Source organism: Somniosus microcephalus, chromosome 3, assembly GCF_052327205.1.
Source record: "Somniosus microcephalus isolate GS21.2 chromosome 3, FLI_Smic_1.0, whole genome shotgun sequence".
In the NCBI taxonomy this organism is placed as follows: domain Eukaryota; kingdom Metazoa; phylum Chordata; class Chondrichthyes; order Squaliformes; family Somniosidae; genus Somniosus; species Somniosus microcephalus.
The window spans coordinates 289,593,598-289,619,039 of record NC_140989.1 but is presented as its reverse complement, the minus strand read 5'-3'; the positions used below and the strand labels follow the sequence as shown (position 1 = coordinate 289,619,039).

At 47.9% G+C, this 25,442-nt stretch overlaps 1 protein-coding gene across 1 annotated transcript in view; it reads left to right on the top strand.

The window, feature by feature from the left end:
- Window positions 1–25,442, top strand: part of slc35d1a (solute carrier family 35 member D1a) — an 84,552-nt gene that overhangs the window by 36,561 nt on the left and 22,549 nt on the right. Inside the window, exon 8 of the mRNA XM_085982738.1 lies at window positions 22,159–22,251. Coding sequence (XP_085838864.1) covers window positions 22,159–22,251 — 93 coding nt within the window. The remainder of the gene's footprint in view (window positions 1–22,158; window positions 22,252–25,442) is intronic.

Below are 25,442 nucleotides of genomic sequence, written 5' to 3'. Positions count from 1 at the left end.
TTATTGCCACACCTGGAAAATTTGGTCTGTGTAGTATTTCGATATAAGTATTGTATTTCACTAATGGCGTGTTTCGCTGTGCTCGATAAAAATCACATATGCGGAAAATAGAATTTTAGTCCTTTTTGGTCGTGTATGTTTTGCATATTCTTTTTTAAACGTGGTGGTAACCCAGTTCTAAAAAGATTTCCAGTGCTAAATTGAAAAACTGAAAAGACTGCTCAGAGGGTTTGTCTGTATCAAAGGCCCCAAGAAAGATTTCAACACATAATCACATTAAAGGTCATCTTTAAAGGAGATGGTGGTATTTTAAATGCTGATTTTAGTTATTGGCATCCCATATAGGGATGTTGTTTGCAACTGGTGTGCCAATGTTAGTAGGGGTGAGTATTGTTGCTTAACTGTGTGAAGGATGTTCCTGTATATGATGAGCAAATAGAGTTCCTCTGTAAATTTCTGATTTATGGTTGATGTCATTATCATGGGTACAATATCATTGTTGCTTTAATACTTGATGTGATTGAGTTTAATGGGAGATACCATCTTCGAAGAACTTCATTTTAGTGCTCTTAGTTTTCTGCTCAGTTTGCCATTGCAGGCATGTGGTAACACTTACGTCCATGCAATTGCAAACACTCTTTTCCAGGAGTTTGCTGAGAGAAGTTGGAGCAACAACTAATCTTTTGAGACAGTCCATAAAATCATAAAAGTTTATTCTGAAGACTGTGGCCATTTGGCCCATTGTGTCTGCCATCTAAAATTAATTGCATTGCCCTGCTTTCTCCCTGTAACCCTGTATCTTTCTCTCTATCTTTCTCTGCTTCAAATGTTTCAGCTCTTCCTTTAATTGATGCAGTGGTCTCTGTCTCAACTACTCCCTGTGGCAAAACATTCCATGCTATAATAACTTTGAAAGTGAGGAGAAAGATTAGGAGAAATTTCTGTATACAGTGATGATTTTAAATTGATGACCTCTTGTCACTAACTCCCCAAGCAGAGGAAATACTCTTTCCCCATTCACCCTATCAAATAACTTTAAAACATTTATTAAATCGCATCTGCTCCACTGGAAATGGTCCCATTATCTCAAATCTCTCTTCCTATCTATAATATCTCATCTTTGGTATCTTCCTGGTGAAATAACATATGTTCTCTATAGCTTTAAAATACTTTCTGTAATGGGGCACCTAAGCTTCCTACTCTCAACTGTAGCCCAACCTTGCATCTTTGAGAAATTTATCATAACCTCTTTGCACTCTGTGATAAAAATGCTAACTTCCGGGAAGTTATGTCATCACTTCCTGTGAAGGAGAGAAACACAAAGGGCCAAACTAATTCATAATGAGAGTGTGAAAAAAGCAAGCCTGAAGGCTTTGTATCTTAATGCTAGAAGCATTAGGAACAAGGTGGATGAATTAGTTGTGGAAATAGAGGTAAACAAGTATGATTTGATTGGGATTACAGAAACGTGGCTGCAGGGTGGGCAAGGCTGGGAACTTAACATCCAGGGATATACAATATTTAGGAAGGATCGGCAAAAAGGTAGGGGAGGTGGGGTAGCATTGCTGGTAAAGGAGGGGATTAATGCAATGGAAAGGAAGGATATTAACTCGGATGAAACGGAATCTGTATGGGTAGAAATGAGAAATAGCAAGGGGAGGAAAACGTTAGTGGGTGTGATATATAGGCCTCCAAATAGTAATATGGAGGTGAGGGAAGGCATAAAAAGGGAAATTAGAGAAGCGTGCGATAAGAGCACAGCTGTCATCATGGGTGACTTTAATTTACATATTGATTGGACTACCCAAATTAGTAAAAATTCTGAGGAGGAGGAATTCCTGGAATGTTTTCGGGACGGTTATCTGAACCAATATGTCGAGGAGCCGACTCGAGATCAGGCCATTTTAGACTGGGTATTGTGCAATGAGAAGGGACTTATCAGCAATCTTCTTGTACGAGGCCCCTTGGGTCAGAGCGATCATAATATGATCGAGCTCTCAGTCGAGATGGAGAGTGAGGAAATTGAATCAGAGACTAAGGTCCAGAACTTAAATAAAGGGAATTACGAGGGTATGAGACGGGAATTGGGTAAGATTGATTGGGTGGTGTTTCTGGGGGGATTGACAGTGGATAGACAATGGCAAGCATTCAAAGATAGAATGGAAGAATTCCAGAACATGTTTATACTGGTTTGGCATAAAAATAAACCTAAAAAGGTGACTCAACCGTGGATAACGAGGGAAATTAGGGACAGCATAAAATCAAAAAAAAGGGCATATCAACTGGCAAAAAAAAGCACCAGACCGGAAGATTGGGGGCAGTACAGGATACAGCAAAAGAGGACAAAGGGATTAATCAGGAAGGGGAAAATAGAATACGAAAGTAAACTTGCAGCAAACATAAAGACAGACTGCAAAAGCTTTTATCGGTATATCAGGAGGAAAAGACTGGTAAAATCCCAAGTCGGTCCCTTGCAGTCCGATTCGGGAGAATATATAATGGAGAATAAGGAAATGGCAGACCAATTAAACTCATACTTTGGTTCTGTATTCACAAAGGAGGACACAAATAACCTCCCAGGAATATCGGCAAACATAGGGACTAATGAGAGGGAGGAGCTGACAGAAATTAGTATCTCTAGGGATATGGTGTTGGGTAAGTTGAGGGGACTGAAGGCCGACAAATCCCCAGGGCCTGATAAACTACATCCTAGGGTACTTAAGGAGGTGGCCCTGGAGATAGCAGATGCTCTAAGGATCATCTTCCGGAACTCCATTGACTCGGGAACAGTACCCGTGGATTGGAGGGTAGCTAATGTTACCCCAATATTTAAAAAGGGGGGTAGAGAGAAAGCAGGGAATTATAGACCAGTAAGCCTTACATCGGTTGTGGGCAAAATGCTAGAGTCCATTATTAAGGATAAAATAGCGGAGCACTTGACAAATGGGGAAAGGATCGGACAGAGTCAACATGGATTTACAAAGGGTAAATCGTGTTTGACTAATCTGCTGGAATTTTTTGAGGAGGTAACTGGTAGAATAGATGGGGGAGAGCCAGTGGATGTGGTGTACCTTGACTTCCAGAAAGCCTTCGATAAGGTTCCACACAAAAGATTATCATGCAAAATTAAGGCTCATGGGATTGGGGGCAAAGTATTAACGTGGATAGAGAACTGGCTGGCGGATAGAAAACAGAGAGTTGGAATAAACGGCTCGTTTTCGGAGTGGCAGGCAGTGACCAGCGGGGTGCCGCAAGGATCTGTCCTGGGACCCCAGCTGTTCACAATATATATAAATGATCTGGATCAGGGAATTGGATGCAATATTTCCAAATTCGCTGACGACACTAAACTAGGAGGAGGGGTGGGCTCTGATGAGGATGTCAGGAGGCTACAGTGTGATTTGGACAGGTTGGGGGAATGGGCGGATACGTGGCAGATGCACTATAATGTGGATAAATGCGAGGTTATCCACTTTGGGGGTAAAAACAGGAGGGTAGATTATTATCTAAATGGCAATAGATTGGGAGATGGGGAAGTGCAGAGGGACCTGGGTGTTCTTGTGCACCAGTCACTGAAGGAGAGCATGCAGGTGCAACAGGCGATTAAGAAGGCAAATGGTATGTTGGCCTTCATATCAAGGGGGTTCGAGTATAGGAATAGGGATACCTTACTACAGCTGTACAAGGTGCTGGTGAGACCGCATCTGGAGTATTGTGTACAGTTTTGGTCGCCCCATCTGCGGAAGGATGTTCTTGCCATGGAAAGAGTGCAACGGCGATTCACCAGGCTGATACCTGGAATGGCGGGAATGACCTACGAAGGGAGATTAAATAGTTTGGGCTTGTACTCACTGGAGTTTAGAAGATTGAGAGGGGATCTCATCGAAACATATAAAATTATGGCAGGCCTGGACAGGCTGAATTCAGAGAGAATGTTTCCAATGGCCGGGGAGCACAGAACCAGGGGCCACAGTCTAAAAATAGCGGGCAAATCATTTAAAACAGAGATGAGGAAGAATTTCTTCACTCAAAGAGTGGTGAGCCTGTGGAATTCCCTGCCACAGAGGGCTGTGAAGGCTAATTCAATAAATATTTTCAAGAGAGAATTGGATATATTTCTGAAGGCTAAGGGGATTAAGGGTTACGGAGAAAAGGCGGGGACGGGGTACTGAACTGGTAAGATCAGCTATGATCTCAGACGAAGATCAGCCATGATCTCATTGAATGGCGGAGCAGGCTCGAAGGGCCGAATGGCCTACTCCTGTTCCTATCTCTATGTATCTATGTATCTATGAACTATGAACTGTGTAATTACCTCACTTCCTGTAAATGTCACTTCCTGTTGGACTGGTATAAATACTGGTCTGTTCAGTATTGTAAGAGGCTTCTACCAGAGGCATGGTAAAGACCTCTCTTGTATATAGTGTGTTTATAAGTTACTTAAAGCTTACTTTAAAGTTACTTGATGGTAAGTCTCCTTTTTCTTACATCAATTTAAGTAACTTAGTATTTACACTGACAAATACTAGACCTTCAGACAAACTCGGAAGTTAAGGATCCAGGGAACCACCCATCATGGAGAAAATCCTTAGACCTATTCGTCTGGACTTGGACCCGAATACACCAGCAGCTGGCAGGGTATGGAAGCATTGGTATCGTACTTTTGAGAATTTTCTGGATGAATGTAAAGTGGATGCTCCTGCTAAATTGAAGATACTTGTCAATTATGTGACCCCAAAAGTGTTCGAATATGTTGATGACTGGGATAATTACGAAGAGGTGATTCGGGCACTTAAGAAACTGTATGCGAAGACCCCAAATGAGGTCTATGCTAGACATCTACTGGCCACAGCCCGACAAGGGCCAGGGGAATCAATTGACGAATTCCTGCAAGAACTTCGCAGGCTCAGCGTAGATTGTAACTTTCAGGCAGCCTCAGCTGAGCTGTACCGCCAAGAAATGATTCGTGATGCTTTCATCTGCGGGATTGCCTCTCCATTTATACGCCAGCGTCTACTAGAAAGTAAAACACTTGAGCTACAAAAAGCTTTTGAACTAGCTTGTTCACTGGATTTGGCAAAGAGAAATGCAGACCTCTATCAGCTGCCCAGATCTCGATCTGCTGCTGTAGCTGCAACCAGACAATTCAAGCGGTCTCAGGTGAACCCTATCATGGGGGAATCTAATTCTGATAATTCTGATGAAGAAGAGGAGGACGACCCCACTTTAGCAGCCTCTTGGCAATCTAGGAAGGAATGCTTCTTTTGTGGAGATGCTTTTCACCCTAGGAAAACCTGCCCTGCTCGCAATGCAATCTGCAGTTATTGCGGGAAAAAAGGACACTTTGCTAAAGTTTGCCTATCAAGGGCCTCTACGAGGGCCAATCCAGCTAAGGCCTACCGAACTGCCCCAATTAGGGCCTATCAAGATGCTCCAGCTAGGACCTATCAAGCTTCCTCTCGAGCTCTCTCCCGAAGAAGCACACCGAGAGTTTTAGCCACTCTCTGTGCAACGACACCAATTACAGCTGCTTGCCCACAGAACCTGTCTCAGGCAGCCACAAAAATTTCAATTAAAGGGCATACCTTAGATGCCTTAATTGACTCAGGAAGTACTGATAGTTTCATTAAGGAACAGATTGTTGCGAAATTGAAACTACATGTCTTCCCATCGGACCAGGCAATTGCGATGGCCCAGTCATCACTTAATACCAGAATCTCCGGCTTTTGTGTTGTTGATATGACACTTCATGGTCGTATGTATCCCTCCACCCGACTTTCAGTGCTCAAAGACTTATGTAGTGATCTCCTCTTAGGGCTGGACTTCCAAAAACAGCATAAGAAACTCACCATTGAGTTTGGTGGATCCAAACCCGGACTTACTATTTCTAATATACCATCTAAATTACCATTTTGTGCATTATCAGCAGCTTCACTTGATGAACCCTCATTATTTGCCAGTATTCCGCCTCAATGCCAACCGATAATAACGAAATCGCGGCGCTTTAATCAGGGAGACCAATCTTTTATTGCGGCTGAAATCTCTCGACTTCTAGCAGAGGATATCATTGAACCATGTTCGTCGCCCTGGCGGGCTCAAGTCGTCATTGTCAAGAACCCTCTAAAACCTCACAAACAGCGACTATGCATCGATTATTCGCAAACCATCAATCAATATACCGACTTGGACGCCTACCCATTGCCACGCATTGATGATATGGTTAATAAACTGGCCGAATACAAAGTGTTCTCAACTTACGATTTAAAAAGTGCCTATCATCAGTTACCCTTGAAGGTCTCAGATAAGCAGTACACAGCCTTTGAGGCTAATGGACGGCTGTACCAATTTCGTCGCCTCCCATTCGGGGTTACTAATGGAGTGGCTGTCTTTCAACGGGCAATGGATGGCCTGGTTAAGCAGGAAAACCTAAGGGACACTTTTCCCTATCTTGATAACATTACCATTGCAGGTCACGATCAACAGGAACACGACTCCAACCTCCAAAAATTTCGGGATGCCCTCCATCGCCGTAATTTGACCCTGAATGAATCCAAATCTGTTGAGTCGCAACCGACCATCAACATCCTTGGCTACTGCGTAGGCAATGGTATCATTAAGCCAGACCCAGAAAGACTTCGCCCGCTCCAAGAGCTCCCGTCACCTAAGAATCCGGCTTCTTTACGTCGGGCTCTCGGTCTGTTTGCATACTACGCTAAATGGATTCCTCATTTTTCGGACAAAATCCAACCCTTGCTGCATGCTAGATCATTTCCACTGGGAACAGCGGCTGTTGCAGCCTTTAACCTTCTCAAAAAACAGTTGGAGAAAGCGGCTCTTCACTCCATCGATGAGAATCTCCCTTTCGTGGTTGAATGTGATGCCTCAGAGGTGGCGATCTCGGCTACTCTGAATCAGGAAGGTCGTCCTGTAGCATTTATGTCCAGGACCTTACAAGGTGCCGAGCTACATTATCCTCCGGTTGAGAAAGAAGCCACAGCCATCATAGAGGCAGTACGGAAGTGGAACCATTTTCTAGCTCGCCAGCATTTTACATTGATCACGGACCAACGATCAGTCGCCTTCATGCTCGATAATCGAAAACGAACCAAAATTAAGAATAATAAAATACAACTTTGGAGGATGGAACTGGCCTCTTTTGGTTATACCATTCTCTATCGGCCTGGCAAGGAGAATGTGGCCCCGGACACCCTCACACGGGCATTCTGCTCCACTATGTCATCCTCCACTCTCATGGATGTCCACAATGGTTTGTGTCATCCTGGCGTTACGCGCATGCTACATTTCGTACGATCACGGAATCTCCCTTTTTCCACTGGAGATGTAAAAAAAATATGCTCAGAATGCCGGCTTTGTGCGGAATTAAAACCTCAGTTCTTCCGCCCCTCAGATGGTATACTCATACATGCAACCCAACCGATGCAACGACTTAGCATCGATTTTAAGGGCCCAGTGCCCTCTTCAACTCGGAACACATATTTGCTCACCATGATCGATGAATATTCACGTTTTCCGTTTGCCTTCCCCTGCTCCAATATGCTGGCGTCCACAGTAATCTGCTGCCTTGAGCAGGTATTTTCTCTCTGTGGCATGCCGGCTTATATTCACTCAGATCGGGGTCCATCCTTTATGTCAAGGGAACTCAAGGACTACCTCTCAGAACGGGGAATTGCTACAAGCAAAACAACACCATACCATCCCATCGGAAATGGGCAGGTAGAGAGGTATAACGGTATCATCTGGAATTCCGTACGTCTCGCTTTAAGATCTCGGGGCCTACCAGACCAGCAATGGGAAACAGTGCTTCCGGATGCATTGCACTCTATACGGTCCCTGCTTTCTACAGCCACAAATACTACACCTCATGAGCGGTTCTTTGGATTCCAGCGTCGCTCATCTCATGGAACATCACTCCCGTCATGGCTAACTACTCCTGGACCTGTATTACTCCGAAGATACGTTCGGACGTCTAAAAATGACCCTCTTGTAGACGAGGTCGAACTAACCGATGCCAACCCCACCTATGCAAACATACGATATTCCGACGGCCGAGAATCTACCGTATCATTACGGGATCTGGCTCCCTGCCCACCAGGACCTAGTGGGACATCGGGTGATGGCATTTCACCAGGAAACTCTTGGGACCTATCGGGTACCCCTCTCCAGGATCCTGATCGGACACCAACTAGCTTGGTGCCGGTAGAACCCCGTGCTCAAGGTTACGACCCTCCCAGTACCACGCATGAAAGTACTGATCCGCCACAGACCAGCTCTGCACCTCCCTCTGAACAGAGGCAGTCCGACTTTGAACCTATTGGGGCTCGTACTCGAAGCCATGATCTCCCCGACCCTTCACAGGGCAATCCAGGCCACACAGACTCTGACCAATGGCCAACCGCATGTAAGCGGACCAGCGACCCTCTACGACGGGAATCCAAACGGGTGCGACTCTTCCTTGTTCGGCGGCTACGGACCAAAAGGTAGACCACAGCCTCCTAATCCTGCAGGAGGGAAGAATGTGATAAAAATGCTAACTTCCGGGAAGTTATGTCATCACTTCCTGTGAACTATGAACTATGAACTGTGTAATTACCTCACTTCCTGTAAATGTCACTTCCTGTTGGACTGGTATAAATACTGGTCTGTTCAGTATTGTAAGAGGCTTCTACCAGAGGCATGGTAAAGACCTCTCTTGTATATAGTGTGTTTATAAGTTACTTAAAGCTTACTTTAAAGTTACTTGATGGTAAGTCTCCTTTTTCTTACATCACACTCTGTGGTAAACCACTGTTTGTATTCCACTGTGTACATGCCTGGACATGCCTCAGCTGACTCCTCCCACAAGTCCTAGTATAAAGGTGACTGCTCCCCAGCCCTTTGTATTTCTGGACCGGTCGACCACTCGAGGCAGACCTTCATTCTTTTGTTAATAAAAGCCTTTAGTTACTCTCTTAACTCTCAGTCTTTTATGAGTAATTGATAGCGCATCAATTTTATTAACAAAATTTTTATAATGGAGAAGATCCTCACACCAGCATGCCTGGACTTAGATCATCGGGAGGCGGACTCATCCACCAAGTTTACTCACTGGCTTAAGTGTTTCGAAAAATTCCTGACAGCCTCCGCAGCAATCAAATCGGACGAGGACAAACTGGATGTCCTGACCTCCAAAGTGAACCACCGAGTGTACTCGGTCATCCAAGACGCGACCTCGTACGCGGACGCTATCAAGCTCCTCAAGGACCAGTACACGCGCCCAGTGAACGAAGTGTACGCCAGGCACCTTCTGGGGAGTCGTAAACAACAACCTGGGGAATCGACCGTGGAATACCTTCAGGCACTGTCTGTGCTTAGCCGGGCCTGTGGTTGTAAGGATGTAAAGGCCGCCGTGTACACAGAGGAACTTATCCGGGACGCTTTTGTAGCGGGCCACAGATCCAATTACACCCGACAGCGACTGTTGGAGCAGAGTGACCTCGACCTCAACAAGGCCTCTGAACTCGCACTATCATTGGATGCAGCCTACCGGGGCATGGATGCCTACTCCTCTGCACCGTGGACGCCGCGGGGAATGACAGCCTGGGACACGGTAGGACCACCTCATAGCGCCGTGCCACCCCAGCCACACCCCAGCAATGGCCCAACTACCGCAGCAGTGTCCCAAGGCCAGACAGCAGTGCCCCAAGGCCAGAAATGCTACTTCTGTGGCCAGGCAAAACACCCCAGAGCGCGCTGCCCAGCGAAAAACGCGATCTGCTTGGGCTGCGGGAAGAAGGGACACTACGCTAACGTCTGCAGGGCCAAAGCCACCCCGAACCCCAGCAGCGCCGCGTGTGGGCCATGCGGGCCGCCATCTTGGGCCTCCCCGGCCATGTGCGAACCACCGGTACAGCAGCCATTTTGGACGCCTCCAGCCACATGGGGATCATGGACGCCGCCATCTTGGACGACAGCCGGAACGCAGCAGGCCCCCAACACTGCCTCATCTGATACCCGCAGCGACACACCGACCCCTACGCTGGCATCCGTTACACTGGACCAAGCGAGACCGCACCAGCTGGCCAGTTCCACAATGGACATTAAGGTAAATGGCCACGATACAATCTGCCTTTTTGACTCTGGGAGCACGGAGAGCTTCATCCACCCCGACACGGTGCAGCGTTGCTCTCTCCCAGTCCTGCCTGCGCACCAGCGGATTTCTATGACCTCCGAGTCCCAGTCGGCGGACATCGGCGGCTACTGCGTAGTGACACTCGTAGTAGACGGGACCATGTACGATCATTTTAAACTTCTGGTCCTGCCCGACCTCTGCGCTGCCGTCCTGCTGGGGTTAGATTTTCAGTGCCACCTTAAAAGTGTTACGATGGCGTACGGTGGACCCCTACCCCCACTCACAGTCCGCAGCTCCCAAATTGCCCGCCGCGCACCAGGTGCAACCTCTCCACACTGAGTCACCCCCCCCCCCCCCACTGTTTGCTAACCTCACCCCCGACTGTAAGCCCATCGCCACAAAGAGCAGGCGATACAGTGCCGGGGACAGGGTTTTCATTAAAACCGAAGTGGAGCGGCTCCTGAAGGAAGGGATTATTGAGGGCAGCACCAGCCCCTGGCGAGCCCAGGTTGTGGTCGTTAAGACCGGCGAGAAGCAGCGCCTGGTCATCGACTACAGCCAGACAATAAATCGCTACACCCTGCTGGACGCCTACCCACTCCCCCGCATAGCTGATATGGTCAACCAGATCGCGCAGTACCGCGTCTTCTCGACCATTGACCTGAAATCAGCGTACCACCAGCTCCCTATCCGCCCTGAGGACCGCCAGTATACTGCCTTTGAGGTAAACGGCCGCCTCTACCACTTCCTTAGGGTTCCCTTTGGCGTCACCAACGGGGTCTCCGTCTTCCAAAGGGAGATGGACCGGATGGTAGATCAAAATGCGTTGCAGGCCACTTTCCCATATCTGGACAATGTGACCATCTGCGGCCGTGACTTGCAGGACCATGACGCAAACCTCTCAAAATTCCTCCGCACCGCCCAACTCCTGAACCTGACATATAACAAGGAGAAGTGCCTATTCCGCACAACCCGCCTCGCCATCCTTGGCTGTGTTGTGGAACACGGAGTCATCGGTCCCGACCCCGACCGGATGCGTCCCCTTATGGAACTCCCACTGCCTCAAGGCCCTGAAGAGGTGCCTAGGGTTTTTCTCCTATTATGCCCAGTGGGTCCCCTACTATGCGGACAAGGCCCATCTGCTGATTAAGTCCACCTCTTTTCCCTTGACGGCAGAGACCCGCTTAGCCTTCCACCGTATCAAGGAAGACATTGCCAAAGCCACCATGCACGCAGTGGACGAATCCATCCCCTTCCAGGTGGAAAGCGACGCGTCCGACTTTGCCCTGGCCGCTACCCTCAATCAGGCGGGGAGACCCGTGGCCTTCTTTTCACGAACCCTCCAAGGCCCGGAGACCAGACACTCCGCTGTTGAGAAGGAGGCCCAGGCGATTGTGGAGGCTGTGCGTCATTGGAGGCACTACCTGGCCGGAAAACGATTTACCCTGCTCACTGACCAAAGTTCAGTTGCTTTCATGTTTAACAACAAGCAGAGGGGCAAAATCAAAAATGACAAGATCTTGAGGTGGAGAATCGAACTTTCCACCTACAATTACGAGATCTTGTACCGGCCCGGGAAGCTCAATGAACCCCTGGATGCGCTATCGCGTGGCACCTGCGCCAGCGCGCAGATCGATAGACTGCGGGCCCTCCACAATGACCTCTGCCACCCGGGGGTCACCAGGTTCTTCCACTTCATCAAGGCCCGCAACCTGCCTTACTCTATTGAGGAGGTCAGGACCATGACCAGGAACTGCCAAGTCTGCGCTGAGTGCAAACCGCACTTTTATAGACCAGACAGGGCCCACCTGATAAAAGCCACTCGCCCCTTCGAGCGCCTGAGCGTTGATTTTAAAGGGCCTCTCCCCTCCTCCGACCGCAATGTGTACTTCCTCAATATTATTGATGAGTACTCCCATTTCCCGTTCGCCATCCCCTGCCTGGACATGACCAGTGCCACGGTCATTAAATGTCTGAACGACCTCTTCACCCTGTTCGGTTTCCCCAGCTATATCAATAGCGACCGGGGCTCATCGTTTATGAGCGACGAACTCCGTCAGTACCTGCTAACTAGGGGTATTGCCACAAGCAGGACCACCAGTTACAACCCCCGGGGGAACGGACAGGTGGAAAGAGAAAATGCGACAGTTTGGAAGGCCGCCCTGCTAGCCTTAAAGTCTAGGGGCCTTCCAACCTCCCGCTGGCAGGATGTGCTCCCCGATGCGCTCCACTCTATTCGGTCACTGCTCTGCACTGCCACTAACGCCACCCCTCATGAGAAAATGTTTGTCTTCCCAAGGAAGTCCACATCGGGGACATCGCTACCGCCATGGCTGACGTCCCCAGGGCCGGTCCTACTGAGAAGGCACGTGAGGACCCATAAAACGGACCCCCTGGTCGAGAGGGTCGACCTCCTCCACGCCAACCCCCAGTATGCTTACATTGCATACCCGGACGGGCGGGAGGACACAGTCTCCATAAGAGACCTTGCACCCTCGGGGGCCGCAGTAACCCACTACTCACTACCACCGCCCCCCCCCCCCCCCCACGATCCGATATCCAGCCCCAGCAGACGGCAGGCCTGGGCCCCGCGACCCGCTCGACATCTACGAGGACGACACGCCTGTGCCATAGCCCACGCAGGACTCGACGCCGGAAGCTCCACTACCCCTGCCGTCGCCACGCCGATCACAGCGGCAGACAAGACCTCCGGAGAGACTCCAATACACTAACTTTTAATACGCTTCACCCCGCCGGACTCAATTTTAAACAAGGGGTGAATGTGGTAAACCACTGTTTGTATTCCACTGTGTACATGCCTGGACATGCCTCGGCTGACTCCTCCCACAAGTCCTAGTATAAAGGTGACTGCTCCCCAGCCCTTTGTATTTCTGGACCGGTCGGCCACTCGAGGTAGACCTTCATTCTTTTGTTAATAAAAGCCTTTAGTTACTCTCTTAACTCTCAGTCTTTTATGAGTAATTGATAGCGCATCACACTCTATGCACCTATTTTATAAAACCCCAAATTAGATTGGCTTTATTTACCTGCACTTTCACTTTTATGCAGTTACTTATTTTTACCCCTAAGTGTCTTCATCTTTCCATTGAGTATATGCTCCCATTCTTTATTTTTCCTTCCAAAATGCATCACTCACATTTCTAATAAATTGCATCTGCTATCTGTCAGCTACATCCTCCTAAAGTCTCTTAGTCCTCCTTGCTGTTTCTAAAATCCCCTGATTTTTGTTGTCAGCAAATTCTGATATAGTGCGCCTATACCCAAGTCCAAATCATCTTTAATGCGGATCCAACCCTGATACACCACTTCCTACCTTTCTCCAATGCGAGCTACAACCAATTACCCTAACCCTTTTATTCCCCCTGTCCATCAACCAGCTTTCTACACATGTTGTCATCTTTCCTCTTGTACCACATGCCTGAATTTTTGTAACGAGCCTCCTCTGAGATATTTTAGCGATTCCCTTCTGAAAATCCACCTGCACTATATCTTCTGCATTCCCTTTACTTACACAACCAGTCACTTCAGGAAAAAAAAACTCTTAATTTGACAAAGGTGACTTGCCTTTAATAAATGCTGGCTGTCTTTGATTAGCCAATGCAGCTCTAAATGCTCACTAATTTGATTTTGAATTATGGATCCCAAGAGATTTTCCACAACTGGTCTATAGTTAATCCATTTCTCTTTCCCTTGGACAGAGGTGTTATTAACCAGCGTCTGGTTCCTCGGCACAAGTTGCATATATTTAAAAAATTGAAAAATCTCCTTTCTGACTTCCATCAACAGCCTAGGGTGCATGCCTAGGATCTGGTGACTTGTCCACATTGAGTTTAATTTTTTTAAGAGTTGATTCCTTTTTTTACAGTTGTCCCAAACAGTTTTTCATGCATATTCCTCTAGTACATCTACATTTTCACTTTTGCTGTTTACAAATGATAGTGACACTGAATGTTTAATATCACCACCATACTTTATCCTTCACAACTAGATTCTCTGCTTCTCTGCGTGGTCACACTCTCCAACTATTCTTTTACTTTTTATATGCTTATAAAACCCTTAATTATTTACTTTTATATTATCTGCTCACCTTTTTTCAAATTCCTTTTTAGCTTTCCTAATCTCTCTCCTACATTTTCTGTATTCCTTATGATTTTATTGTCATCAGCCTTAATTTGATCATATCTCTCCATTTACTTTTCTGTTTTGTTTCGGTCTCAATCTCTTTCTCCCCTTCTTCCCAGAACTCTATCCTTTGATACACCTCGTCTTCCAGGAATATTTTTTACACTCTCCATTTTGTGTAAAGATTCTCCACTGTTGATCCATTCTTATCTGGGCTGAAGAGTTAGCAAATAATTTCGGCCACATCCCTTCTTATATCACTGAACTTTGTCTTTTTACAGTGCAGCATCCTTTTATTCATTTCTTCAGGACCCTTTTTTGATTTTCACACTGAATCTAACCAGTTGCTATTTCCCTTGGAATGCTTTGCCATAGGGAGCCATTGACCTGGAGACCATTGCATCTTTTAAGGGAAATGTGGATTAAATGTTTGAAGCAGAGGATAATACTGGCTTTAGGAAGAATGCAGAGGAGTGGAATTAGTTTTGTAGCTGGCACAGACATGATAGGTCAAATGATCTCCTGTTCTGTGAACATCTATGGTTTTCACATCAGTCACTTTTCTACTTCATTTCCTAGTCAACCCAGTTCATATGCAGTTTAAATTACTGATTGTGGTAATGTTTTAGCATCTATAAATTATTTAATATGTAAATAAATTTGGGCAGTAATTTAGCCTGGTTCAATGGTGTGATATTCTAAAGACATCATGGGCACGATTAAAATCACTAAGGAGATGGTACTCAGTAAAATAATGGGACTTAAGGTGGATAAATCCCCCGGACCTGATGGCCTACATCCTAGGATCTTGAGAGAAGTGGCGATAGGGATTGTGGATGCATTGGTGATCATTTTCCAGAACTCCCTGGACTCAGGAAAGGTCCCGGCAGATTGGAAAACTGCTAATGTAACACCCTTATTTAAGAAGGGAAGTAGACAAAAAGCTGGAAACTATAGACCAGTTAGCCTAACATCTGTGGTTGGCAAAATGTTGGAGTCCATTATTAAGGAAACAGTAACAGAGCATTTGGATAAACATAATTTAATAGGACAGAGTCAGCATGGTTTTACGAAGGGGAAGTCATGTTTGACAAATTTGCTCGAATTCTTTGAGGATGTAACATACAGGGTGGATAAAGGGGAACCAGTGGATGTAGTGTATTTGGACTTCCAAAAGGCATTTGACAAGGTTCCACACAAAAGATTACTGCACAAGATAAAAAATCACGGGATTGGGGGTAATATACTGACATGGGTGGAAGTTTGGCTTGATGCGCTATCAATCACTCAAAGACTGAGGTTAAGCGAGTAACTAACAGGCTTTTATTAACAAGAGAATGAAGGTGTGCCTCGAGTGGTCGACCAGTCCAGAATACAGAGGGACTGTGGAGCAGTCACCTTTATACCTGGACTCGTGGGAGGAGTCAGCCGAGGCATGTACAGACATGTACACGGTGGAATACAAACAGTGGTTTACCACATTCACCCCTTGTTTAAAAATGAGTCCGGCGGGGTGAAGTGTATTAAAAGTTTGTGTATTGGAGTCTCTCCGGAGGTCTTGTCTGCCGCTGTGATCGACGTGGCGACGGCAGGGGTAGTGAAGCTTCCGGCGTGGAGTCCCGCGTAGGCTGGGGCACTGGTGTGTAGTCCTCGTGGGTGTCGAGCGGGTCGCGGGGCCCAGGCGTGCCGTCTGCTGGGGTTGGATATTGGATCGTGGGGGGGGGTGGTAGTGGGTTACTGGGGCCCCCGAGGGTGCGAGGTCTCGTATGGAGACTGTGTCCTCCCGCCTGTCCGGGTACGCAATGTAAGCGTACTGGGGGTTGGCGTGGAGGAGGTCGACCCTCTCGACCAGGGGGTCCGTTTTATGGGTCCTCACGTGTCTTCTCAGTAGGACCGGCCCTGGGGACGTCAGCCATGGCGGTAGCGATGTCCCCGATGTGGACTTCCTTGGGAAGACAAACATTTTCTCATGAGGGGTGGCGTTAGTGGCAGTGCAGAGCAGTGACCGAATAGAGTGGAGCGCATCGGGGAGCACATCCTGCCAGCGGGAGGTCGGAAGGCCCCTAGACTTTAAGGCTAGCAGGGCGGCCTTCCAAACTGTCGCATTCTCTCTTTCCACCTGTCCGTTCCCCCGGGGGTTGTAACTGGTGGTCCTGCTTGTGGCAATACCCCTAGTTAGCAGGTACTGACGGAGTTCGTCGCTCATAAACGATGAGCCCCGGTCGCTATGGATATAGCTGGGAAAACCGAACAGGGTGAAGAGGTCGTTCAGACATTTAATGACCGTGGCACTGGTCATGTCCGGGCAGGGGATGGCGAACGGGAAACGGGAGTACTCATCAATAATGTTGAGGAAGTACACATTACGGTCGGAGGAGGGGAGAGGCCCTTTAAAAATCAATGCTAAGGGGCGAGTGGCTTTTATCAGGTGAGCCCTGTCTGGTCTATAAAAGTGCGGTTTGCACTCAGCGCAGACTTGGCAGTTCCTGGTCATGGTCCTGACCTCCTCAATGGAGTAAGGCAGGTTGCGGGCCTTGATGAAGTGGAAGAACCTGGTGACCCCCGGGTGGCAGAGGTCATTGTGGAGGGCCCGCAGTCTATCGATCTGCGCGCTGGCACAGGTGCCACGCGATAGCGCATCCGGGGGTTCATTGAGCTTCCCGGGCCGGTACAAGATCTCGTAATTGTGGGTGGAAAGTTCGATTCTCCACCTCAAGATCTTGTCGTTTTTGATTTTGCCCCTCTGCTTGTTGTTAAACATAAACGCAACTGAACGCTGGTCAGTGAGCAAGGTAAATCGTTTTCCGGCCAGGTAGTGCCTCCAATGACGCACAGCCTCCACAATAGCCTGGGCCTCCTTCTCAACAGCGGAGTGTCTGGTTTCCGGGCCCTGGAGGGTTCGTGAAAAGAAGGCCACGGGTCTCCCCGCCTGATTGAGGGTAGCGGCCAGGGCAAAGTCGGACGCGTCGCTTTCCACCTGGAAGGGGATGGATTCGTCCACTGCGTGCATGGTGGCTTTGGCAATGTCTTCCTTGATACGGTGGAAGGCTAAGCCGGCCTCTGCCGTCAAGGGAAAAGAGGTGGACTTAATCAGCGGACGGGCCTTGTCCGCATAGTAGGGGACCCACTGGGCGTAATAGGAGAAAAACCCTAGGCACCTCTTCAGGGCCTTGAGGCAGTGGGAGTTCCATAAGGGGACGCATCCGGTCGGGTTCGGGACCGATGACTCCGTGTTCCACAACACAGCCAAGGATGGCGAGGCGGGTTGTGCGGAATATGCACTTCTCCTTGTTATACGTCAGGTTCAGGAGTTGGGCGGTGCAGAAGAATTTTTCGAGGTTTGCGTCATGGTCCTGCAAGTCATGGCCGCAGATGGTCACATTGTCCAGATATGGGAAAGTGGCCTGCAACGCATTTTGATCGACCATCCGGTCCATCTCCCTTTGGAAGACGGAGACCCCGTTGGTGACGTCAAAGGGAACCCTAAGGAAGTGGTAGAGGCGGCCGTTTGCCTCAAAGGCAGTATACTGGCGGTCCTCAGGGCGGATAGGGAGCTGGTGGTACGCTGATTTCAGGTCCATGGTCGAGAAGACGCGGTACTGCGCGATCTGGTTGACCATATCAGCTATGCGGGGGAGTGGGTAAGCGTCCAGCAGGGTGTAGCGATTTATTGTCTGGCTGTAGTCGATGACCAGGCGCTGCTTCTCGCCGGTCTTAACGACCACAACCTGGGCTCGCCAGGGGCTGGTGCTGCCCTTAATAATCCCCTCCTTCAGGAGCCGCTCCACTTCGGTTTTAATGAAAACCCTGTCCCCGGCACTGTATCGCCTGCTCTTTGTGGCGATGGGCTTACAGTCGGGGGTGAGGTTAGCAAACAGTGGGGGGGGGGGGGGGTGTGACTGAGTGTGGAGAGGTTGCACCTGGTGCGCGGCGGGCAATTTGGAAGCTGCTGGCTGCGGACTGTGAGTGGGGGGAGGGGTCCACCGTACGCCATCGTAACACTTTTAAGGTGGCACTGAAAATCTAACCCCAGTAGAACGGCAGCGCAGAGGTGGGGCAGGACCAGAAGTTTAAAATTATCGTACACAGTCCCGTCTACTAAGAGTGTCACCACGCAGTAGCCGCCAATGTCCGCCGACTGGGACTCGGAGGCCATAGAAATCCACTGGTGCGCAGGCAGGACTGGGAGAGAGCAACGCCGCACCGTGTCTGGGTGGATGAAGTTCTCCGTGCTCCCAGAGTCAAAAAGGCAGATTGTTTCGTGACCATTTACCTTAATGTCCATTGTGGACTGGGCCAGTTGGTGCGGTGTCACTTGGTCCAGCGTCACGGAGGCCAGCGTAGGGGTTGGTGTGTCGTTGCGGGTATCAGATGAGGTGGTGTTGGGGGCCTGCTGCGTCCCGGCTGGCGTCCAAGATGGCGGCGTCCATGGTCCCCATGTGGCTGGAGGCGTCCAAATTGGCTGCTGTTCCGGTGGTTCACACATGGCTGGGGAGGCCCAAGATGGCGGCCCGCACGGCCCACACGCGGCGCTGCTGGGGTTCGGGGTGGCTTTGGCCCTGCAGACGCTGGCGTAGTGTCCCTTCTTCCCGCAGCCCGAGCAGATCGCATTTTTCGCCGGGCAGCGCGCTCTGGGGTGTTTGGCCTGGCCACAGAAGTAGCATTTCTGGCCTTGGGACACTGCTGCGGTAGTTGGGCCGTTGCTGGGATGTGGCTGGGGTGGCACGGCGCTATGAGGTGGTCCTACCGTGTCCCAGGCTGTCGTTCCCCGCGGCGTCCACGGTGCAGAGGAGTAGGCATCCATGCCCCGGTAGGCTGCGTCCAATGATAGTGCGAGTTCAGAGGCCTTGTTGAGGTCGAGGTCACTCTGCTCCAACAGTCGCTGTCGGGTGTAATTGGACCTGTGGCCCGCTACAAAAGCGTCCCGGATAAGTTCCTCTGTGTACACGGCAGCCTTTACATCCTTGCAACCACAGGCCCGGCCAAGCACAGACAGTGCCTGAAGGTATTCCTCGGTCGATTCCCCAGGTTGTTGTTTACGACTCCCCAGGAGGTGCCTGGCGTACACCTCGTTCACTGGGCGCATGTACTGGTCCTTGAGGAGCTTGATGGCAGCCGTGTACGAGGTCGCGTCCTGGATGACCGAGTACGCTCGGTGGTTCACTTTGGAGGTCAGGACATCCAGTTTGTCCTCATCCGATTTGACCGTTGCAGCGGAGGCGATCAGGAATTTTTCAAAGCACCTAAGCCAGTGAGTAAACTTGGTGGATGCGTCCGCCTCCCGATGGTCTAAGTCTAGGCATGCTGGTGTGAGGATCTTCTCCATTATAAAAAATCTTGTTCATAAAATTGATGCGCTATCAATCACCCAAAGACTGAGGTTAAGCAAGTAACTAACAGGCTTTTATTAACAAGAGAATGAAGGTGTGCCTCGAGTGGTCGACCAGTCCAGAATACAGAGGGACTGTGGAGCAGTCACCTTTATACCTGGACTCGTGGGAGGAGTCAGCCGAGGCATGTACAGACATGTACACGGTGGCATACAAACAGTGGTTTACCACATGGCTATCTAACAGAAAACAAAGAGTTGGGATAAATGGTTCGTTCTCGGGCTGGCAATCAGTAACTAGTGGTGTTCCGCAGGGGTCGGTGCTGGGACCCCAACTCTTTACAATCTATATTAACGATTTGGCGGAAGGGACCGAGTGCAACATATCCAAGTTTGCCGACGATACAAAGATGGGAGGGAAAGCAGTGAGTGAGGAGGACATAAAAAACCTGCAAAAGGACATAGACAGGCTAAGTGAGTGGGCAGAGATTTGGCAGATGCAATATAATGTTGGAAAGTGTGAGGTTATGCACTTTGGCAGAAAAAATCAAAGAGCAAGTTATTATCTAAATGGAGAGAAACTGCAAAGTGCTACAGTACAAAGGGATCTGGGGGTCCTGGTGCATGAAACACAAAAAGTTAGTATGCAGGTGCAGCAGGTGATCAGGAAGGCCAATGGAATCTTGGCTTTTATTGCAAGGGGGATGGAGTATAAAAACAGGGAAGTCTTGCTGCAGTTATACAGGGTATTGGTGAGGCCACACCTGGAATACTGCGTGCAGTTTTGGTTTCCATATTTAAGAAAAGATATACTTGCTCTCGAGGCGGTTCAGAGAAGGTTCACTCGGTTGATTCCAGAGATGAGGGGGTTGACGTATGAGGAAAGGTTGAGTAGGTTGGGACTCTACTCATTGGAATTCAGAAGAATGAGAGGCGATCTTATCGAAACATATAAGATTGTGAGGGGGCTTGATCGGGTGGATGCGGTGAGGATGTTTCCACTGATGGGTGAGACGAGAACTAGGGGGCATAATCTTAGAATAAGGGGCTGCCCTTTCAAAACTGAGATGAGGAGAAACTTCTTCACTCAGAGGGTAGTAAATCTATGGAATTTGCTACCCAGGAGAGCTGTGGAAGCTGCAACATTAAATAAATTTAAAATGGAGATAGACATTTTCCTAGCAGATAAGGGAATTAGGGGTTACGGGGAGAGGGCAGGGAAGTGGACGTGAGTCTAGATTCAGATCAGCCATGATCCTATTGAATGGCGGAGCAGACCCGAGGGACCGTATGGCCTACTCCTCCTATTTCTTATGTTCTTATGTCTATGAGCAATTTACTGCAATTGGGGCTAATTGTTAAACCGGTGCTACACTAACTCTGCACAGCAGAGAACAAAGCAGGTTTCGGTTTATAGCAGATTTTATCTGCTTCTGGAAACTAACTGGGGGTTTTTTGCATGAAGAAAAAGATATTGGAGCGTCCCTGAATTGTAATAAGGTTGAGCAAAATCTTTTGCACAACAGGTCAGAAGTGAGTTGTCTTGTTCACGGAGATTAATCTTGGTAACATTAACTGTAATGCTACATATTGCTAATCTTGCTGTCATGTGTCTACAGAGCAGCATTGTAGTTCATTGGGAAGAGAGTGGCAATTTGCTTAAAACTATTAGTTTATATTAATTGAAGAACTCACTACAGGTATTGCTTCTGGAGACTGTTGAATTGAAAAGAACTGGGTGGTGCAGTAAGATCAATATGCTGCATATTTACCCCTCAGATCCAGGTTTGAGTACAACCTAGACTCCCTTTCTCATGCCTGGAGTGGAATCAGTTTTGACCAATTTCAGCCTTATTGGTGGGAGTCCACAGCATAAGTTGCAAGCAATGAGGATAACTGATATGGAGAATTGTACTGGAAGTGTGTTTTTCAGAGGCTGGGCTCAAGGTTTATTAGCGTACTCCCAGGTTTAAACCAATGCAGCTTTGAAACAGCGAAGCTCCTGGAAATATCTCTTGGCTTTTTTGTTGGGAAGTACCTGACTTCTGCTTGACATTCCACCATGGCAGCATGAGTGCAATGGAGAACTCCATGAGTGGGGATTCTGGGTGCACCTTCTTCCACTACTTCGAGCACCATGTGTTGGTGCTCCCGTGCTCAAGTTGAAAGATGTTTGTGCTGAGGAATGGGAGACTTTCTATTTTGAGCACCCAATGTCAAGTGCAGAGTAATGTCACTCTTCTCTCCCAGCAGTGTGCCTTCTACTACACAAATGTGACATTTTATCCATTTTGCATATCAACCACGAGTGAAATTGCCAAATGGTGCTGAATTAGTTTTTATGCTGCGGATCCATACTTGAAAAGAATGAGACCGTTAAAACTCACTTATCATAGGACAGAGAGTTTGAACTCAGTTCCCAGGTGGGTGACAAAAAACCTTCATCCCATACAATTCAAGTTTGGGTCCGAGAAATGAAAGGCCACTATTATTCCACTGCTCAGACCCCCAAAATCTGTGTGTTATAATTATACTGATTACTGTGGTTTCTTTGTAGGAACTGGGTAAATATGGACTACTTTATTACAATGCCCTCTTTATGATTTTGCCATCTTTGGCCATTGCATATTTCACAGGAGATCTTCAAAAGGTAAGCACTTGTCTTTTTAAAAACAAAAAATTGCTGCAATAGTGTTTAACAATTTTTTTTAAAAATCAGTTCTCGAAATGTGGGTTCCACCCCTTCTCTCTCCTGTTACTACTCTGGGATCCCCATCAATCTGCCACCTGATGCATTCTAACTCTTTCTCTCTCCTTCCTTCCTTACCCCCCTCCCCTCCCCTCCCTGGCATCCTTCCCTGCCCCAGTCCTTTCCTTGATTCATCCATTGCCAGTCCACTTGCCATTGCTGCTCCCCTGACAGTCCAGGCTCTTGTTTAAGGTTGAGTTGCCCTGGGTGCAGACTCTCTTGTGCTGTAGGCAGAAATTCCTAATCTTGCGATAGTTGTTTGCCACATCAGGAATTCCTATCCACAGTGTGGCAGTGAATCTGCTCCCAGAGTAAAATGGTAGCTTTGGGTAGTACCTGTGTGTTACAATTTTTGGGCTCTCAGTCGATATTTCACTAGTGCTGATTGCAAGGGATCATTCTTGCAAGCGAGCCATTGTTCCTTGCAAACTGAAGTGTGACCTATATGCATAATATCTGGCAATGTAGTGATGCCCAGGTTGAACAAAGCCCCTTGTTACTGTAAATTACTTGAAATGAAAATGACACACACCTTCTCATGTTCTCCTATTCAGTTATCCAAAGACTAGATGGACTCTGGGTTAGGCTATCAATCTACAAATCAAGTTTATTAAAAGTAAAAATGAAACACAGATTTTACTAGATACAACATTTAACTTACGCTTATGTTCAGCAACTAATAAGACACATTTCAATAGCTTTCCTAATAATACTGATTCTGGACCATTGTATACAATGCATTACTTAGACTTTTGAGTCCACCCCGTGGAACCATTATGCACTCATCTCTACACAAGCTGTGGTACAGTAGAAGGGGAAAAACTGTTGGAACTGGCTAAAAGCTGCCAAAAATATCTCTGAGAATAGAGCTGTCAGTAAATGCCATTAATGGCGGGGACGGGGGTGGGGTGGGGGGAGCTAGTGGTGGTATGAAGAGGAAGGAGAGAGTGCCTCTGTACTGAAGTGAGCCAGGAAAAGAATGCGTTTTATGAACAGGAGTTGGTGGGGGAGGAGGGAAAAGAGTGCCTTTTGAACTGAGGGAGGAGGAAGAGAAGGAAAGTGTCTGTGACTTGGGACAGAAAGGAAAACCTGCTTTAAAACTGAGGGAGTGGAGTGCCTCTGTAAACTATAGGTTTACAAATGGGTGTACCTAACTTCTAGGGGACCCGCAAGAGAATCTCTGTGATCATCAGATTTTTATATTTGTTGACATAGTAGTACAATACTTCTGTCAGTTCTAATTTTTAAAAAGCTTTTCTGGATGATAACACTTTGTACGTTTGAGTAGCTGTCTTGGAAATGAAAACTGACCATCTCTGTAAACTCTTCATGGGCTTCTTATAGCAGCGGTTGCAACGTGTTCTGTTTTTGTGAAAGGGCATCCCTATATAGAAAGTCTGAAAATGGCTGCACTATATTAATATGGTAGACCTAGATTTAGAACACATTGCACAGTATCCAAAGCTGAGCTGAGTTGTATTTTCGGTTTTAAAATGCTGATGCCACCCCTAGTGTAACTCATTTACCCCAGTATTATGAAAATTGCTGTAAATTCCAGATATATTTAGGATGGATTTTTTGACACCACACGTTCTTGTTTGAAGGATGAGCAAGGTGACTTTTCCAAGCTAATGCCATTGCTGCTCTTTAATTGCAACTGCAAGGAACACAGGAGGATCCTAGTGTGACTCTTCCTATTCCCCCGTCCTTGTTCCAGTGGGAAAAGCAGCTGGACTCATCTATTTGTTTAGAATTCCCACATCTCTGGGGCCCAGGTGCAGTTTCTGATGCCAGCTATGTTTCTTGGTCTTAGTTGAGATAGTGATAGTGATGGGGGCAATACAGTAGGAAGTTCACGTAGATGTTCACGATGAAAGAAATGGGCTTGGCTTTGACAGCCCAATTGGTCTCATGGTGTACGGTAAGAACATAAGAAATAGGAAGAGGAGTAGACCATATGGGCCCTCAAGCCTGCTCCGCCATTCAGTAAGATCAAGGCTGATCTGCTACCTTAACTCCACTTTTCCCGCCCTATCCCCATATCCCTTGATTCACCTGCAGTGGCTTCTCTTCTTGCTCCCGCACAGTTACCTCTGGTGTCCCCCAAGGATCTATCCTTGGCCCCCTCCTATTTCTCATCTACATGCTGCCCCTTGGCGACATCATCTGAAAACGCTGCGTCAGTTTCTACATGTACACTGACGACACCCAGCTCTACCTCACCACCACGTCTCTCGACCCCTCCACGGTCTCTCAATTGTCTGACTGCTTGTCCAACATCCAGTTCTGGATGAGCAGAAATTTTCTTCAGTTAAATATTGGGATGACCGCAACCATTGTCTTCGGTCCGTGCCATAAACTCTGTTCCCTAGCTACTGACTCCATCCCTCTCCCTAGCATCTGTCTGAAGCTGAACCAGCCTGTTCGCAACCTTGGTGTCATTTGAACTTGAAATGAGCTTCCAACCACGTATCCGTGGCGTAACTAAGACCGCCTAGTTCCATCTCCATAACCTTGCCCGACTCCACCCCTGCCTCAGCTCATCATCTGAAACTCTCATCCATGTCTTTGTTACCTCTAGAGTTGACTATTCCAACACACTCCTGGCTGGGCTTCCCACGTTCTACCCTATGTAAACTTGAGATCATCCAAAACGCAGCTACCCGTGTCCTAACTTGCACCAAGTTCCATTCACCCATCACCCTTGTGCTCGCTGACCTACATTGACTCCCAGTTGAGCAACGCCTCGACTTTAAAATTCTCATCCTTGTTTTCAAATCCCTCCATGGCCTCGCCCCTCCCTATCTCTGTAATCTCTTCCAGCTCTCTTTCTCCCCCCCACCCCCACCCCGAGATACCTGCACTCCTAATTCTGCCCTCTTGAGCATCCCTGATTATAATCGCTCAGCCATTGGTGGCCGTGCCTTCAGCTGCCTAGGCCCTAAGCTCTGGAATTCCCTGCATAAACCTCTCCGCCTTGCTACCTCTTTCCTCCTTTTAAGACGGTCCTTAAAACCTACCTCTTTGACCAAGCTTTTGGTCATCTGCCCATATGTGGCTCAGTGTCAAATTTTTGTCTTTATAATACTCCT